General features: G+C 56.9%; 2 protein-coding genes across 5 annotated transcripts in view; one reads left to right on the top strand and one right to left on the bottom strand.

Moving 5' to 3' along the window:
• The window catches only part of SGSM2 (small G protein signaling modulator 2), a 31609-nt gene extending 26874 nt beyond the window's left edge, over positions 1 to 4735 (top strand). For both annotated transcript variants that reach the window (XM_004684785.2, XM_004684784.2), the window contains 7 exons: positions 864 to 1250; positions 1462 to 1586; positions 1948 to 2030; positions 2207 to 2316; positions 2644 to 2740; positions 2869 to 3036; positions 3219 to 4735. In XM_004684785.2, the coding sequence (XP_004684842.1) occupies positions 864 to 1250; positions 1462 to 1586; positions 1948 to 2030; positions 2207 to 2316; positions 2644 to 2740; positions 2869 to 3036; positions 3219 to 3307 (1059 nt within the window). In that variant the 3' untranslated portion in view covers positions 3308 to 4735. The remainder of the gene's footprint in view (positions 1 to 863; positions 1251 to 1461; positions 1587 to 1947; positions 2031 to 2206; positions 2317 to 2643; positions 2741 to 2868; positions 3037 to 3218) is intronic.
• Positions 4736 to 7209: 2474 nt separating this feature from the next.
• The window catches only part of MNT (MAX network transcriptional repressor), a 15735-nt gene continuing 7324 nt past the window's right edge, over positions 7210 to 15620 (bottom strand). Inside the window, exons 5-7 of one of the 3 annotated variants that reach the window (XR_001145540.1) lie at positions 10600 to 10792; positions 9047 to 10417; positions 7210 to 8998 (exon numbers count right to left, since the gene is read on the bottom strand). Coding sequence is in view for 1 of the 3 variants with exons in the window: in XM_004684783.2 (XP_004684840.1) it covers positions 9663 to 10417; positions 10600 to 10792 (948 nt within the window). In the remaining 2 variants the exon portion in view is untranslated. Of the gene's footprint in view, positions 10418 to 10599; positions 10793 to 15620 lie in introns of all 3 variants that reach the window. The other 2 variants (XR_001145541.1, XM_004684783.2) reach the window with 2 other exon arrangements.

The raw sequence follows: 15620 nt of genomic DNA, 5'->3' as shown, positions 1-15620 counted from the left end.
TCTTTCTGTTGGGTTCTGTGAGATCCTGAGTGTTCTAGAGCCCCAGCTGCTCGGGGCGACGGCAGTTGTCTCCCGTGCTGGCGCGAGGCTGGGGCGCGGCTGCCTCGGAATCTCAGCCTCCCTGGCTACCAGTGCAGCAACACTGACTACTGCCTGCCCAAAGTGAAAACTACTTTTAGTTTCCTTTTCCCTAGGTAAGAAAAGAAAACACAGTCTAGATGGCCCGTGTTCCCTCTGACTTGTCCACGGGGTGGGAGGCTTCCCATCCGTAGAATGTTTCCATTCACTTCTCACCTTTCCTCGACTAGTCTGAAGCTAATATAGCAGGTTCGGTACTTGCTAAAGTTTTCCTTTCTTCTCAGCAATTTGACTGATAAAAGGAAAAAAAAAAAAAAGGAACTGGCTCTCCCTAACACTTACTGCCCCCCACTCTGCCTCAGCAGCCACACCAGCCACTGACACACTCTTCCGACTCAAGGCAGCCTGGCGACTCTGGGTGTTTGTGGATGACACTTAGCTCCTGCTGGCCACCAAGCTTCTTGTTCCCCTTCCCTGCAGTAGCCACAGGAAGCCCTGGGGTGCTTCACACTTTTTCTCATACCTTAGAGAGAGGCCCGAGGAAGGGTAGGACTGACGATGGTGTCTTCGTGTCTGTCCAGAGCCCGATTTCTTTCCACCTGGTCAGCTGGGTCAGAAGGGGAGGTCTGGTGCCAGGGGGAGCAGTGTCACAGCCCAGGGGCTGCGAGTAGGGGTAGTGAAGAGAAGTCTGCGCCCCTCTCAGGTCTGACTCCAGGAAGGGAGGCGGGAGCTGAGGGAAGGCGTTGAGTGCAGGTGTGAGCCCTGCCACCTGTTCGCTCCACCAGGTATTTATCTCTGTGGATGAACTGGAGCCCCCGAAGCCCCCAGGCACTGAAGATTCCAGAGCAGAGCTCGAGCAGGAAGCGGGAGCTGGGCCCCTGGGCACCGCCATGGTGGAACAGCAGCAGTCAGTAGAGTTTGACTCTCCAGACTCAGGACTGCCGTCCTCTCGCAACTACTCCGTGACCTCAGGCATCCAGTCCAGCATAGATGAGGGGCAGAGTGTGGGCTTCGAGGAGGACGACTGCGGTGCAGAGGAAGGCGGCGACGGACTGGTCCCGGCTGCCCGCGCCTTCCCGCCGCCTGGCGACCCCACCCAGGAGAAGGCCTCTCGGACCAGTGAGCTGGAGGCAGGGGAGGAGCTTGCGGCTGTGTGTGCTGCTGCCTACACTGTATGTGGACGTTCCTGACACTCCAGGCTGGGGGATAGGCTGGTGGGGTGAAGAGTGGGGATGTGCCCTGACTGTCCTGGAGAGCAGCACTGAGCTTCCCCAGAGGACTCTTCCCCGAGTCCCTTGGTCTCCTGCTTTTGCTGCATTCCTTTGCTTGGGCATCACCCCCAGCACCCCCCCGCTTACCCCCGAGGGCCCTCCCCTCTTCCAGATAGAATTGCTGGACACTGTGGCCTTAAACCTGCACCGCATAGACAAGGATGTGCAGCGATGTGATCGCAACTACTGGTACTTCACGGCCCCCAACCTCGAGAGGCTCAGAGACATCATGTGCAGGTGCCACGGGGGGCAGGGCCGGCGCGAGGCAGGGACCCTGCTGCTCTGCTCTCCACGGACTCATGGCCAGCTCCCTCTTTCTGGGCTGCATTTTCCCTGTAACGCACGCCCCCGCCTCTCTGCATTCCCAGAGGCCTCTCTGCGCTCAGCTCCTGGCATACTCGTGCAGGAAGCCCAGGGCGCCCCAGCCCCGGCCTTCCCCGGGGGGTCTGACTGTGCGCTCTCTTCCTGAGCCCCTGCATGCCCTGAGCAGCGGGTGGGTGGTTCTCTGTCCAGCGCTCTAAAGAAAGGCTGGCTTCCGAGTGGGAGCTGCTCTGGGGGGCGGGCCACACTCATACTGACTCTGTCCCTGGCATTTCAGCTACGTGTGGGAGCACCTGGACGTGGGCTATGTGCAGGGCATGTGCGACCTGCTGGCACCTCTCCTGGTCATCCTGGACAATGGTGAGGGGCTGGGTGGAAGAGGGCTTCCCCAGATGGGATTGGGGTTGGGTTGACGTAGCTGCAAGGTTGGGGAGGCTGGGGGTGAAAACCAGCCCGGATGCCTGGGCCACAGGACACCCCTGTGAAGTGAGGTGCTGGCGCCTCCTGCCTGCCGTCTCACTCCAGTCTCCCCTCAGACCAGCTGGCCTACAGTTGCTTCAGCCACCTCATGAAGAGGATGAGCCAGAACTTCCCCAATGGGGGTGCCATGGACACCCACTTTGCCAACATGCGCTCCCTCATCCAGGTAAGCGCCACAGCTGACTCTGGGCACCACCAGGCTGGGTCATTCACAGGGAGGACAGGGAGCTTCAAAATGTCCTTTATGTATAAAATGAATTTCATTAAAAAAAAAAAGCATTGTTTTCAATGTTACAAATTAAGGTGTGTCAGCTTGTGAATGCTTGTGCTTAAGAAAGTTCTGGTGAGTAGTGGGGTCCATGACAAATCAAGCACCCAGAAAATGGTATAATTCCAAGAGTTTACCCCAAGGTGACGAAGGGGGCCCAAGCGCAGAACAGGGGCCTGGGGAGGAGCGACAGGTCGGTCCAGCCCGCTTTCCTGTGCACACCAGATCCTGGACTCAGAGCTGTTTGAGCTGATGCATCAGAATGGAGACTACACCCACTTCTACTTCTGTTACCGCTGGTTCCTGCTGGATTTTAAGAGAGGTAAGAGGGTCAGTGGGGAGAGCTCTCGTCCCCAAAGTCCGAGATTCTCAACCTCTGCTGCCCTGGTTAAAGCAGTTCCAAACTGCCTGGGGGGAGCCAGGCTCACCTCAGGCTCCCACTGTCCTCAGAGCTGCTGTATGAGGATGTGTTTGCTGTGTGGGAGGCGATCTGGGCGGCCCGGCACATCTCCTCAGAGCACTTTGTCCTGTTCATTGCCCTGGCCCTGGTGGAGGCCTACCGTGAGATAATCCGTGACAACAACATGGACTTCACCGACATCATCAAGTTCTTCAATGGTAGGAGCTGGTCCAGCCACCCTGGCTGCCAGCGGGGATGTGGATTGGGTTGGAGGGACTTTCAGGAACACCTGGGCCCTTCTGCATAAGCAGATGGAAATGGAACAGGGTGGGTACCACAGGGCCCCTCCCAGACTCCTGTCCTGCCCCAGAGTCCCCACAGGTATCTGTGTTTCTCCCAGAACGGGCTGAGCGTCACGACGCCCAGGAGATCCTGCGGATTGCCCGGGACCTCGTCCACAAGGTGCAGATGCTCATAGAGAACAAGTGAAGGCTGTAGCCAGGAGGCAGCACCTGCCAGAGCCTGGGCTCCAGGTCTCGGGGCCCTGCAGGGAGATGCAGGGGTGTCACAGCCAAGACAGCCCTAACCCCAGCCAACTCTGCCTGCCCGTCTCTGTTCCTAACAAAGCGCTGTGAGCCTGGGATCGACTCAGGGCCATGCTAGCCCTGCAGGGCAAGTAAGGGACCAGGATGCCCTCAGGTCAGGGCCAGGGTGGGAGGGGTTGGCCTCAGGGAATGGCTCTTGGGGGACACCTCCTGTGCCCCTCAAATGCCTGGGAATAGCCCCACTGCCACCTGTAGCCTTGGCCTGGACTGTTGCCCACGTCATCTCCCAGGTCAGTCTGCAGTTAGCAGCGCTGTCCTTGCCTGGGTCCCCCCACCTGACAAGGGTGGGGCCGGGGGATTCTGCCGCCCTCCTCTGTGAGCCCCTTCACACGTCCTGTGCATGTCGCACACCAGCTCCGTTGGAGCAGCCAGAACCGCTGCCAGTTGGGCTTGTGTCTGTGTCCTAAAGGACCTTAGGGCACTGGGCTGCCTCTGGGCCCTCCCCTGAGCCTGGGCAGCTGGGTGTGGGCCCTGGGTGGGAAGTACCCACTTCAGTAGCACTGCCACTGGCTTTGGCCACCTGAGATGACCCCATCACTGCCCCCCTCCACCCCAGCTTGTAGTCTCACTCTTGTCACCATGCTCTTGCTTTATGCATTAGCTGCATCCCTGGAAATATAAAGGACACTTTGCCAGCTGGATGATCTGGGATCTGGTGAGAGTCCCTGCTCTCACAGGAATTCAGGAAGGTTCTTTAGGGAGTCAATCCTGTCATAGCCTCCTCTCAGGGACAGGCCCAGGTGGGGGTGGCCCACTGCTCAGCCCAGGCATCTTCTGAGTCCCTGGGACTGAGGGAAGGTGTGTGTGGGGGGTCTCTGATGAGAAGCAAGGCCAGCTCTGGCTTTCACTGGCTTCTCAGGATGCTTAAGAGGCCAAGGGGCCCAGAAGTCCCCTCAGAGGAGCCTCACTTTCGAAGTGTTCAGAAGGGCCCAGCTCTGACCCCAGGCCCAGGTACACTGCTCTGTCATCCCCACTTCCTTCCCCTCCATTGCCCCTCCCCCAACACATGCCAGCTAGGCCTTAGGGCAAGGCCACTCTGCCACTACGGTTAGAGATTTCCCGCATCTGAAAATAGGGTCCAGCAGCCCCCTGCATCCAGCACAGCCCCCTTAGCCCACCCCTGCTCCTGGGGCTCACGGCCTGTTTGGGAGCTAGCCGGCCCCACTCCCACCCTGTCTCCACCAACACGGTGGCTGTCGTGCACCTGCCTTAGTGACTCTGGTTTTGTGAGGAGCAGAATGTGTACGTTTTTGTTTTTGTTTTTGGCTCAGAAACTATACTCTTCAGTGTAATAGACCAATAAACAGCATTTGGCAATGCTTGAGGCTCTGGGGGGCTACTGGTGGGCTGGCGTGGACAGTGAGTAACTTCGTGCTGGGGAATTCTGTAAGTTAACTATGGAGTGCAGGAGGGCTGGCCCTCCAAGGAAGGATAGTGAAGAGAGCCTGGTTTCTAGGAGACCTCAGGTATGAGCTGGTTGAGGGGAAGTTGGTGGCCAGATCCCAAGCACTTGGGGAGAGCCCTTGGAGGGACCTCACCCGAGCCAGGGGTCCTAACTCACACCGACCAGTGGCCAGCCCAACCTCTTGATGTGTCGGTCTCTGTCCCACCCTCCCCCGGTCTCCCTGCCCGCCTGCCCTCCTGCCTGGCTAGTGATGAGTTGGAGTTGACTGGGAATCTGCAGGAAACTCTCGGGCCCTGCCAGCGAGTGAAGGACCCCATTTCTCTGACTTTGACTCCTGAACGTTGCCTTGAGATGGCTGCTTCAGGCTGGAGCATTGGGGGAGAGGGGAGGGAGGTGTTAGAAGGGGTCAAAACTGCTGGGAGATGGGAAGAACCTGAGTATAATAGGCTTTCGATTGCCCTCCCCACCCCTCAGGACCACTGCCGCCATCATGCATGATTCCAGGTAAAGGGGCAAGTGGTCAGTGGGTAGGGGAAGCTGGCTTTCTGGGCACTTAGGGCTCTGTTGTTAGTTCACTAAGAGCTGCCCAAGCAAGGAAACTATTTGATGTCAGGAACCCTGGAGCCAGGGAACCTTAAAAGCCCTGTAGCATACCAACCCAGTCCCTACTGGGTGACTCCACTTGAAAGCTCATCAAAGGCCTTTGATAGACTAACCTAGAAGTGGACTGGCTCCTTCACACTCTCCCACCCTTCCTGCTCTGCACAGCCAAGTGCTGGGGTAGCTGAGGGCAGTGTGGAGAAAGGAGTAAGAAGCACACGTTAGGGCACTGGTGCGGCCTATCAGAATCCTCTGCTCTGGAGGGGCCACTTCCTCTCTCACACGGCGGGAGCTGGCAAATGGAAGCACCTAGATTCCTATTTGGGATTTTTTCCTGTTACCCTGATCACAGCCTCAGCTGTGCTGAGGGACTGTGCTTGGAGTACAGGAAGGGGAGCTTTGCCCACCCTTGAGATACAGTGGTAGCCTTCAGGTGATTTTGGATCATTCCTGCCAGGGTCATGGTCTTCATCTCTGTCCCCAGGACTGGGCACAGTGCTGACACTGTAGGTGCTCAGAAAGTTCTCTCCCACACCGAGGCCTTCTCTAAGTGCAAGGGACCCAGTTCTTCCTAAAACTACCAGTAGAGGGAGCCAGCATCTCACAAGTGAAAGGAACTGGCTAGGTGGTGGGGCCAGAGGGTGGGACTCTGGCGCGAGTTTCCTGAGGTTGACTCTTCAGAGAATGGGACCCCAAGACTTTAGTGGCTACCATTTCCTTCCTTACGGATAACACCTCACAGCTGCAGGCCCACTCCAAGAAGCTGAGTCAGTTCCTCTGGCTGGGGCGGGGAGTAAAGCAGGTGTCAGGCACTTCGAAAAGGCAGGCGGTAACCTGCCAGGTGTGTTGCACAGTCCAGCTTGGCTCCCGCCCTGCGCTCTCAGCTCCCCATTTGCCCCAGGGGCAGCCTCCCAAAGAGCTGGCTTACCCTAAATTGGGCAGAGATGTTAGAGGGGTAAGTCTTCCAGACCCAGCTTAAACCATGGCTCTGACCCTTGACCTTCAGCTCTTCCTGTTCTAGTTCCTTTCCCTGAAAAGACAACTATTAAGCACTTTCCAGATGACCTGCTCTTACAAGCCCAGAAACACATCCCCTCTCAAGAAGCTTCTCACCCATGGTGCGGTCCTGAGGGAACTCAGGGTCCTGACCAGACCCAGGGCTGGGTGGGTGGCACTTGCTTCCTGGGGGAAGGACTGCACAGTTGCGATCTGACCGCACCACCAGGCCCCCACTAGCTCGCTGTGTGACCTACTCTCGCCACACCATACCCGTTTCCTTCACTGCCAGAATGGGCTAACTGGCTTATTTACCCACTCTGCTGTTACAGATGAAACAAGATACTGTTTGTAAAAATGGTTTGAGGAAGTATAAGTATTGCAAAAGTGTAAGGAAGAACAGAACTAGAGTTCTCAGAGCTTGTTGATCGGGCATTGGAGGCAGGTTCTGAATTTTTTCTAAAGCTGACTAACATGGAAATTGCTTGGGGACTGTGCCCACCCCACCCCCGCCCCCACAGTAACAGGTTAAGGACCCGGCTGCTTACAACTCTTCTGCTCAAGTCTCTGCTTCCTCTAGCAACAAAATGACCCAGATGCTGCAGGCTGGCAGCTCCAGCTCAGGTTTCAGTGCAGGTTTATTTGTTTTATATTTTATTCCAGGCAAGTGCTTATTACATGGATAGTATTCATGTCTCAATACCTCAAGTCTTGGAGCATGAACAGCCACTAGAGTACAGTTCAATAGTAAAAATACATTATGTACAAAATTAGGGTTTTTGTAGTTTTTTTTTTTTTTTTTTTCCCACACAGCAGATGTATCCAAACACATAAAAACCTCTACAGTCTGGGGTCGCTACAGTTTATATTTCAGGAAACGGAGACACAGTGACCGAGTCCTCACTGTAAACAAGGGCCACCTCTTTGAGGGATGGGGGTGGAACCCTGGGAGGGGAGAGAAGCTGTTCCTAGAGAGTATAGGGGTCATGATGATCACCCCATTCCCCTCCAGGCATTCCCTGCCCTTCTTTGGCCTCCCCCAAGGAACCAGCCTCCCCCTCTCCCCGAGGTAAAGATTCCCAGCCAGTGAGCCACTCTGAACATCAAAAAGTAAAATACGCATGAGAGGTAAGATGTGTATGTGTGCCCATGCACACTGGAGTCCCGGGCTGGAGGGGGTGGGGGGGCAGGCAGTCCCACGCAGTCCTGACCGCTCTAGAGGGAGATGCCCAAGGATGGGCTGGCCGGAGGCTGCCTCTCTTGGGCACACAGTGTCACAGCATTCACGAACACAACAAAGTAACAGCAACAACACCCATTGTCACCAATCTGGACATAGTCATTCGGCACTAGATTCGGAGGCCCCCACTGCTGGGGGGGGAAGGGGGGAGCGGCAGGCAGATGAGGTATCTTGCAGGCCGGGGGCACTCTGAACTGCCTCTAGAACCAGGGAGAACAGAGCCGAGGGAAGTTCGCCAATGCTTCTCTGTTCCCTGGGTGCCAAGCCTACCATCTCCCCTCTGCTCTTTTCACCATAAATCACTGGAATTTGTGAAACCAGCTCCTGCTGGAATAAGGGTGGAGATGGCTGCAGGTACAGAAAGGCAGCAAGCTTATGAGGGAGCACTGAGTTGGGCTGGCACAGGGGCTCCTACCCAGAGGCCTCTAAGGCATCAAAGGCCTTCCCTTTCCCCACCCCAAGGAGAAACAGATGAGAAAACAGTTGCCTGGAAAGTCCCCAGGACCAGGAAGAAAATGAAAGGGGATTATTAGGTGTTTAAATCTATTCAAGATCTTTGTTGATTTCTGTCTCATCCCACCTGACACTGTCACCTCCCCCAGCCTGTCAACACAGACTTCACACCTAGGGACACTTTCCTTCCCCCCCAAAACTGAAAGGCCATTGGTGGGGAGCTGAGTGTGCATGTGTGTGTGTAACTGAGTGTCTGACACAAAGGCCACTTGTAATGAATACCCACATAGAAGAAGCCAAAGTTGTAGGCTGAGGCAGGGAAAGCAACCCACACACAGCCCCTCCCCCATCACCACCCCAAGCTCAGCTAAGTGAAGAGGAAGGCAGTGGCAGCCTCCCCACGGTGGGTACACTCAGAACAGCCCACTGGAGGGAAGGACAGTCAGGAAGATGAGTAGAGACCGAGGCACAAGCCCTCCACTGTTTGGCCCTGCTCCCGCTGCAGCTTCCCAGACCATTTGGGAAGGGGCTGGCCAAGCTTCTGGATCCTAGACCAGATGCTGGTCTACGTCGCCCAGGCTGCAGGAGGAAACCACCCCTGCAGGGAGTGCACAGCACCAAGCAGAGGCCGATAGTGTGTGCCCACCGATGAGGCTGGGGGGCCAAGCCCCTCCACTCCACCCTTTGCCTGCCCTCCTGGGACCAAGAATCCGGTGGCAAGGTTTGGCGGGCTCAGGAAGCTTGGTAACAGCTTGGGTGTGGTTTACTGATGGTAGAATCGTCTTAACTAGTTTCTGCTGTAACGAATCACAGTGACTGCATTTGGGTTGGAGAGCCCAGGCAGGGTGGAGCGCAAGACCAGCCACTTCCTAGGATGTTACCTGTACTCAGAGCAGGGCCCCTGGTCCCCAGAGTTCCTAGGATGTTACCTGTACTCAGAGCAGGGCCCCTGGTCCCCAGAGTTCCTAGGATGTTACCTGTACTCAGAGCAGGGCCCCTGGTCCCCAGAGTTCCTAGGATGTTACCTGTACTCAGAGCAGGGCCCCTGGTCCCCAGAGTTCTGGGCCAAGTTGCTTCAGTTCTGCTTCCCCTTTTCCCCTTCAAAAGTCTGGGAAGTGAAGGCTGAGGCTTGGGAGGGGCAGGCCCCCTCCCAGACAAAGCAATAGCAGCAGCAGCAAGGAAGGCGGGCAGGGTAGAGGAAGCCAGAGAACATGACATCCACGTCTAACTGGTTTCAGGGGACAGGGTGAAGAAGCAGGAAGGGCACTGGAGTTGGCACCAGGCCAACGTGAGCTTGTTCATCAGTCTCTCATTTTATCAAGTCCTAGTGCAGTGAAGGAATCCCCTGCCTGTGCCCAGCTCCCTGGGGTGGCCCCTCCCTCCCCTGGCTCAGAGTCTCTGCACCCCCTTCCCCTAGGAGGCCTGGGGGTGGGTGTGGGTGGGGTGGGCCTGGGCCTGGCTGGAATGTGTGGAGCTGGTGGGTGGGAAAGTGGGGGATAGGTCCCCCATGTTGCCCCCACTGGGGGCCTCTGAGTGGCCTCATCTTCAAGCCAGCTTGAGTGTGCTGACTGGGAAGGAGGGCATGGTGACCATGGTCACGGGGTTGAGCACTGTCTGGCCCACCAGCTGGGGGTGGTGTACCACCTGAGCCCCCACGGCTGGCTTCGCCATGACAGTGGCCGGGGGACCCAGCCCGGCTGTGCCATTCACTTGCTGGTGCGAGAGGGTGTGGGCAATGTGGCCCACGGCCACGGGTTGGCTCACAGCCACAGGCTGCGGGTACAGGGGCAGCTGGGAGCCAAGGTGGGCCACATGGTTGAGCGTGGCAGGGTGCACTGTGATGTGGCCAATGGGGGGTGTGGCAGGTGCCAGCTGCATAGCAGGGCTGGGGGCCGAGGGGGCGATGTGGGCAATGTGCTTGCCGCCTGGACCCTGTAGAACATGGTTCACAGTCTGGATGACTGAGGCGTGGGTGGTGGCTGTGTGAGCGATGACCGTGGAGCCTCCCCCAGCTGCTGCCACCAGGTGGGCTGGAGCAGGCACCAGTGTCTGGGCAGGGGCAGCTGGTGGGGGAGGAGGGGCTGGCAGAGGTGTCTTCTGTGTCGGCGGCTGCTGCCCAGGCAGGTGGGCAGGAGACAGGGTCACAGGCTGGGAGTGAGGGTGTGGGTGGGATGGCAGAGGCGCGGGGGCGGTGCTGGGCGGTGGCTTCGGCAGCTCCGGGTGGGGGCGATGGCTCAGCTTAGGCGGGCCCAGGCCGGCCTGGTCCTCCTCCATTTCCTCGTCTATGTTGTCCTCACCCTCTGTGGGGGGACATGGGGACAGGGACAGGTCAGAAAGGTTTGGGAAATGGTTGGAGGAGCAGATGCCCCTGGGGCCCTGGGATGCAACAGGGCGGGGGTGGAGGGCATCTTTTCTAGTAGGCAAAGGGAGACTAGCATTCGAGGGGGGGGGGCAACACGGAGCAGGTGGCAGACAGGCTCACCAGAGGCGGTAGAGGTGGAGGCCTGGTCGTCCTCAGGCTGGCCTGTCTGCCGGAGCACACGCTCAATCTCCAGCACGTCCATCCACTGGCTCAGCTCGTGCTTGAGCTCGACCAGCCGCTGCTGTGTGGCAATCTTCTCCCTCGCCAGCCGCTCCATCTCATGCTCATATTCCTTTTCCTTCCTCTTCAGGGACTGGAGGACAGGGCAGGGAACAGCAGGACTCCCTGAGCAGCAGCCAGGGACTTCAAACATCTCCCAAAAGCCACACTCACCACCAGATCCCCCAGCACACAGGGATAAGCAGGCAATGTCCAGGGGCTGCTGGGGACCAAACCTACCTTCTGGTCATGGCTCTGCCCAATGAGGACATGGGGACTGTGGGCTTGGTGGAGGTGCCATTGAAGGAAAACAGAGATCAGGTCAGGCCCTCCCCAGAATGGAGACCCTCTCCCACCTCAACTTTACCTTGAAAGGCAGCACCACCTCTTACCCCACCCACTCCCCGGGTGGCCTCTCCCTCCAATTAGAGAAAGACAGAAAGGGCAAGAGACATCTCAGGTCATGCCCCAGGCCACCACTCGTGTCATTCTGTCAGTCACCAACATAGTCACAAGCGAACCTTCTGAAGAACCCAGACAATCCTGCCCTTCTCTCCATGTCGTTCACTCATCTCTGGGGAGCTCAGTGTCCTTAAGGCTGACCCATCCGCCTTTACGTCATCTCCTTGGCCCCCGAGTTTATCTCCGTCTCAGTGCCAGCAGCTGCTGGCTCTGCATCTCCTCTCCAAGCCAGGCTTCTGCCCACAGTGCCCACTTGTGCTGTCTCCACAATGCTCCCATTTCACATGTCTGTAGCCCTCCACGCTCCCCAGGGTGCAAACCAAGCCCCTCCTTTCACACCTGATCAATGAGAAGTGGCTTGGGCTGTGCTACAGCACCACTGACTCCACCTGAGCACACCTGGAGAGGCATCTGTCCTCACCACGGTCCCGGGTGGTTCCCGTTCCCAAGACACTGAACCCATTACCACTCTGTTAAGAACATCGAGTGGGGGGGGGTGTTCATGTCCCTCCCAACTATTCCAGGTCCACACATGCCCTGCGCCTCTGAGGTTGATCCCTGCATAGATGCTGGATGCCTGCCTCCCAGGGTGCGTCCCCTATTGGAAGTGGTCCAGTTTCCCCTCCCCCAAGACATATTAGGCTCTCCAAAAGGCCGACTCTCTGCTCGCTTCCATGCCACCAGTCTCTGATTACCACCACCTTCTGACTCTATTAAGCTAAAATGTCTTTCCGTCTTGCAGGCCACTGTTGCTGGCTTCTCAGCCTAGGCCATTTTGTGACTACTGGGTCCACTAGCTACAAAGGGCAATCCAGTTGCTTCCCCAGTCTCACCTGTCCTGCTCCTGAGCTCCTAGCTTCCAAGTCTTGCCGGAATGGCCAGACAGAGGCCACACCCTCACCAGTACAACCTCCTGTCCTCCAGGCCCTTCTCCGCACTGGCACACCTGAGCATTTAATGACAGTCAGATAGTATTTAATCAGATGCTGGTTCATACAACCACCAAAATACTTTGTTTTGGCCTCCCTGGTGGCGCAAGGGGTTAAGTCTCAGCACTAGAAGCTATGGGTAGCCACTGCTATAGGATCCCCAGCCAGGGAGGTGCACCAGACCTCTCCTGTCTCTCTCCCTGCTCCCCTCTGCAGTGCACTTCATCTGTGTGTCAGTTCTGCTCCCTGCTCTGTGTCTGGTGAATCCTCTCCCCCACCCTCTCTGGCCTACACCTAGTGCTTGTATGCACGCATAAGTAAAATAAATCTTTAAAAAATACTTTGTGTTTTGTGTTGCTACCTCAATACATGAACGAAAGCAAAAATTGTTTTATTACTAGCTTATATTCCTTTATTCTACTGATGGCATGGACAAAGCTATGCCATCTTAGCCCCAGGGGAAGAATCTGTGAAGAGGAGAGCATCTTATTTCCCCTCCTTCCTGTCCCCTTTATCATGGGAGAATCGGCACAGTTAGACTTGAAATTCCCCCATTCTGTTTCCTCTAGGCAGCCTTTTTTCACAATTCAGGTGCCCCGCCTGGGAAACACAATCTCTTCAGTTCTGCCTAATAACTAGGTCCAATTTGCCCAAACTCTGCACTTCTCACCTGAGAAGTAAGATATGTTTCAACAGTACAACACACAGTCCAGATGCAACCATGCTCTATGGGCCTGAAACCTGGCAGCTTTATACTTCTACCTATATACTGCACACATGCCCTCCCTCTCACCCTAGCCTTGAGATTACTGACCTCCCTCTATTTCTGTAATAAAGACGTAGGAAAGCCCACCCCTCCACCCATGTCTACACAGACCACCACCAGCTTCTCACCTGGCTCTAACCCAAGAGGCCAGTGCTCAAAGTGACACCAGTTGTCATGCTGTATCAATAATGGGGCCTGTGAGGAGTCAGCCTTTAAGCAAACCTGTCTGCTGGGGGTTGAAAGCAGCTGTCCTAAACTTTGCTAGTGGAGAAACCAGGCTTCTGGGTCAGGGAGAAAGAATGCCAGGGGTCAAAACCTCTTCCCACCTAGCCCAGTTCTCTAGCAGCCCCTGGAGTTCTCACAGGTCTAACTTTAGTCCACACTGCTTCATTTAAAAAGGGGTGTAGCTCAGTGGCAGAGCACTGACTGTAGCACACTGCTTCATTTAAACCCATTTCCTTTCTAAGGCTACCTTAATCTCAGCTGCTCGCATCTAAAGACCTCGCTCATGGTTTGGTAACTGCCTACTCTTCTTCCTGTCTCTGAATACTTCAATGTGCAAAGGCATTGAACTCTGGGGCTGTTTGGGGTGGCGGTGTGCTACAATTCTTCCAAAAATTCCCTCGGTCTTTCTGTAGTCCTGTGGCAACTGCCTACTCCGCTCCTGGCCCCCCCAACTCTGTATGGCAACATTCCTGCCATCTTTAATCTCCAAAACTCCTCCTTCCTCATGCTGCAGAAACTTTGGTCTGCTCTGGGGTCTCTGCCCTTCACTCTGCCTGGTACACTCTGAGAAATGAAGGTGGTCTAAGTCAAACACCCTTTCCTTAGCAACAACTCCCTAGCTCCCAGAACAGCTCCTGTGTTCTATTCCTTCTCTGGCCTCCATACAGTCCTCTTGTTTACTTAGGATCTGCTGAAAGACCAAACCTAGGAGGGCATAGACCCAAACTGTTGTTTTTGTTCCCTGGTTTACCCACCAAATCAAACAGGATTACCCAGAAGTACCCAAACGAATAAATAAACGGAGCTGAGGACTTAAGGCTTTCAAGTTTTCTGCTTCCATTACCAGTACCAGGCCAAGTATGTCTTACAGACTGTTTGGGTCTTATGCTGTTTCCTTCTCAGCGCAGGTGTCCAGATCTGCAGATTCTACATCATATAAAGGCCCGCGTTCTAAGGTATGTGTACACAAAGAGAAACTTGCCATTCGTCCCTTCCTATAGTTCCATAATTCCTGTAGTTAGTGTTGCAAACCCACTTCCCCATCACCCCTCTTCTCCCCCTCTAGCATCGTTGTACTAACAGAAAACGGATATACATAGCATTTGGCCAAAGATCTGCTCCCAGATCGTGACACTGTGAACGACTATAGGACTAATAACTAACAGTGACACTCAAATATTGCAAACCTTTTCCCGAAATAAGCCTCCCGCTCCTTCCCAAAGCCCAAGCCCGATCTCTGCCCCCTCCGAGCGGCCCAACCCGCGAGACCCCGCCCCTCCTGGGGCACGCGCGCTCCCACGCGGCCAGGGCTCCGCCGTCACTCCCAGCCGCGCGCTCCCTCCCTCGCGCACCCAGGGCCCCGCCCCCGCCGGGCCGGCCAATCGGCGGGCAAGGCCCCGCCCCTCGAGGGTGCCGGGAAGCTGTCTGGAGGCGCGCCCGGAGGGCGGGCGGAAAGGCCCGCGTTAGCTGGAGGCGGGGAGGGAGCTGCCGGCAGGCTGGGAGCTGCCGCGAAGCAGCGCCTCCGCCCCTAACAAGTCAGGCTCCGGTTACCTCAGGACTGTGACCCCCGCGGGTGAGGCCGTGGGGGAGGGGCGGCGCCCGCCGCTGGCTCCTGGCCCGACAGGACCTTTTTGCCACCTGGCCCCCAAGCTTCTCGAGAGCCAGGGACACTTTGATGCTCCCGCCTTCCCCTTCCCCCAGCGCGATCCGGGAGCCAAAGTCCCTCCCACTCCCAACGGCTCGGTTCCGAGTACGTCTCCGCGGCAGCCGAGCGTGGCCGCCCTACCCAACCCCCACAGCCTCCTTCCCGGCACGCGGAACCCTCCGAGGTTTCCAGGGAAACCGAAACTCAGGCTGTCATGGCAACGGTCTTATCAGGAGGGCGCCCCCACCCCAGTACTGCAGGGGGAAGTCTATGCCCAAAGGGAAGGGACACAAGGTCAGGAGGGCCCCTTGAAAAAGGCTTTTAAAACAGAAATCCAGACAGAAAGACAGCGTGATTTCCTAAGGTGCGGTGACCTGGCTGCCTGCGACCCAGTCGCACCACCGCACTTCTCCAACCCGGGTTTAACCCCAAAACTCGGGTCGTGGCACCTCAACGCAGCGCTGAAAGAGCTTAATAACCCTTCTGGTGGTAAAGGTGAGGGGCTTTTCTGGCGAGCTGCCGAGTGTAGGTGGGTACACCCAGGGGATCCCCCCCATCACACACCTAGACGTTCAGGCAGAATCCGGGTTCCGCCCAGGCACTAGGGAGGGGTGGCGGCACCGGCGCTTCACGCCCTTCTCACTGCGGGAGCACTAACGCGCGTCAGGCGCCAAGTGGGGCCGAATACCCGGCTTGACACCCACCCACGGGCGCTGGGGGTGGAGTGCGGATGGTGGGACTCCACGGAGCCGAGGGGCGGGGGAGGGGAGCGCCGACGCCCTCCCCGGCGCACGCGCGCTTCTTCCAGCCCCCTCCCGGGCGGGGAGCCCCGCTGACGTCAGCCCGGCCATGTGCTCAGCGCCCGCGTGGAGGTGGGCGGGGGAGCCGGCGAGGG

The sequence above is a fragment of the Condylura cristata genome, unplaced genomic scaffold (genome assembly GCF_000260355.1).
Source record: "Condylura cristata isolate star-nosed mole 26May11 unplaced genomic scaffold, ConCri1.0 scaffold00017, whole genome shotgun sequence".
Classification (NCBI taxonomy): domain Eukaryota; kingdom Metazoa; phylum Chordata; class Mammalia; order Eulipotyphla; family Talpidae; genus Condylura; species Condylura cristata.
The sequence above is the reverse complement of the archived record's forward strand: the minus strand, read 5'-3'. Positions and strand labels throughout refer to the sequence as shown.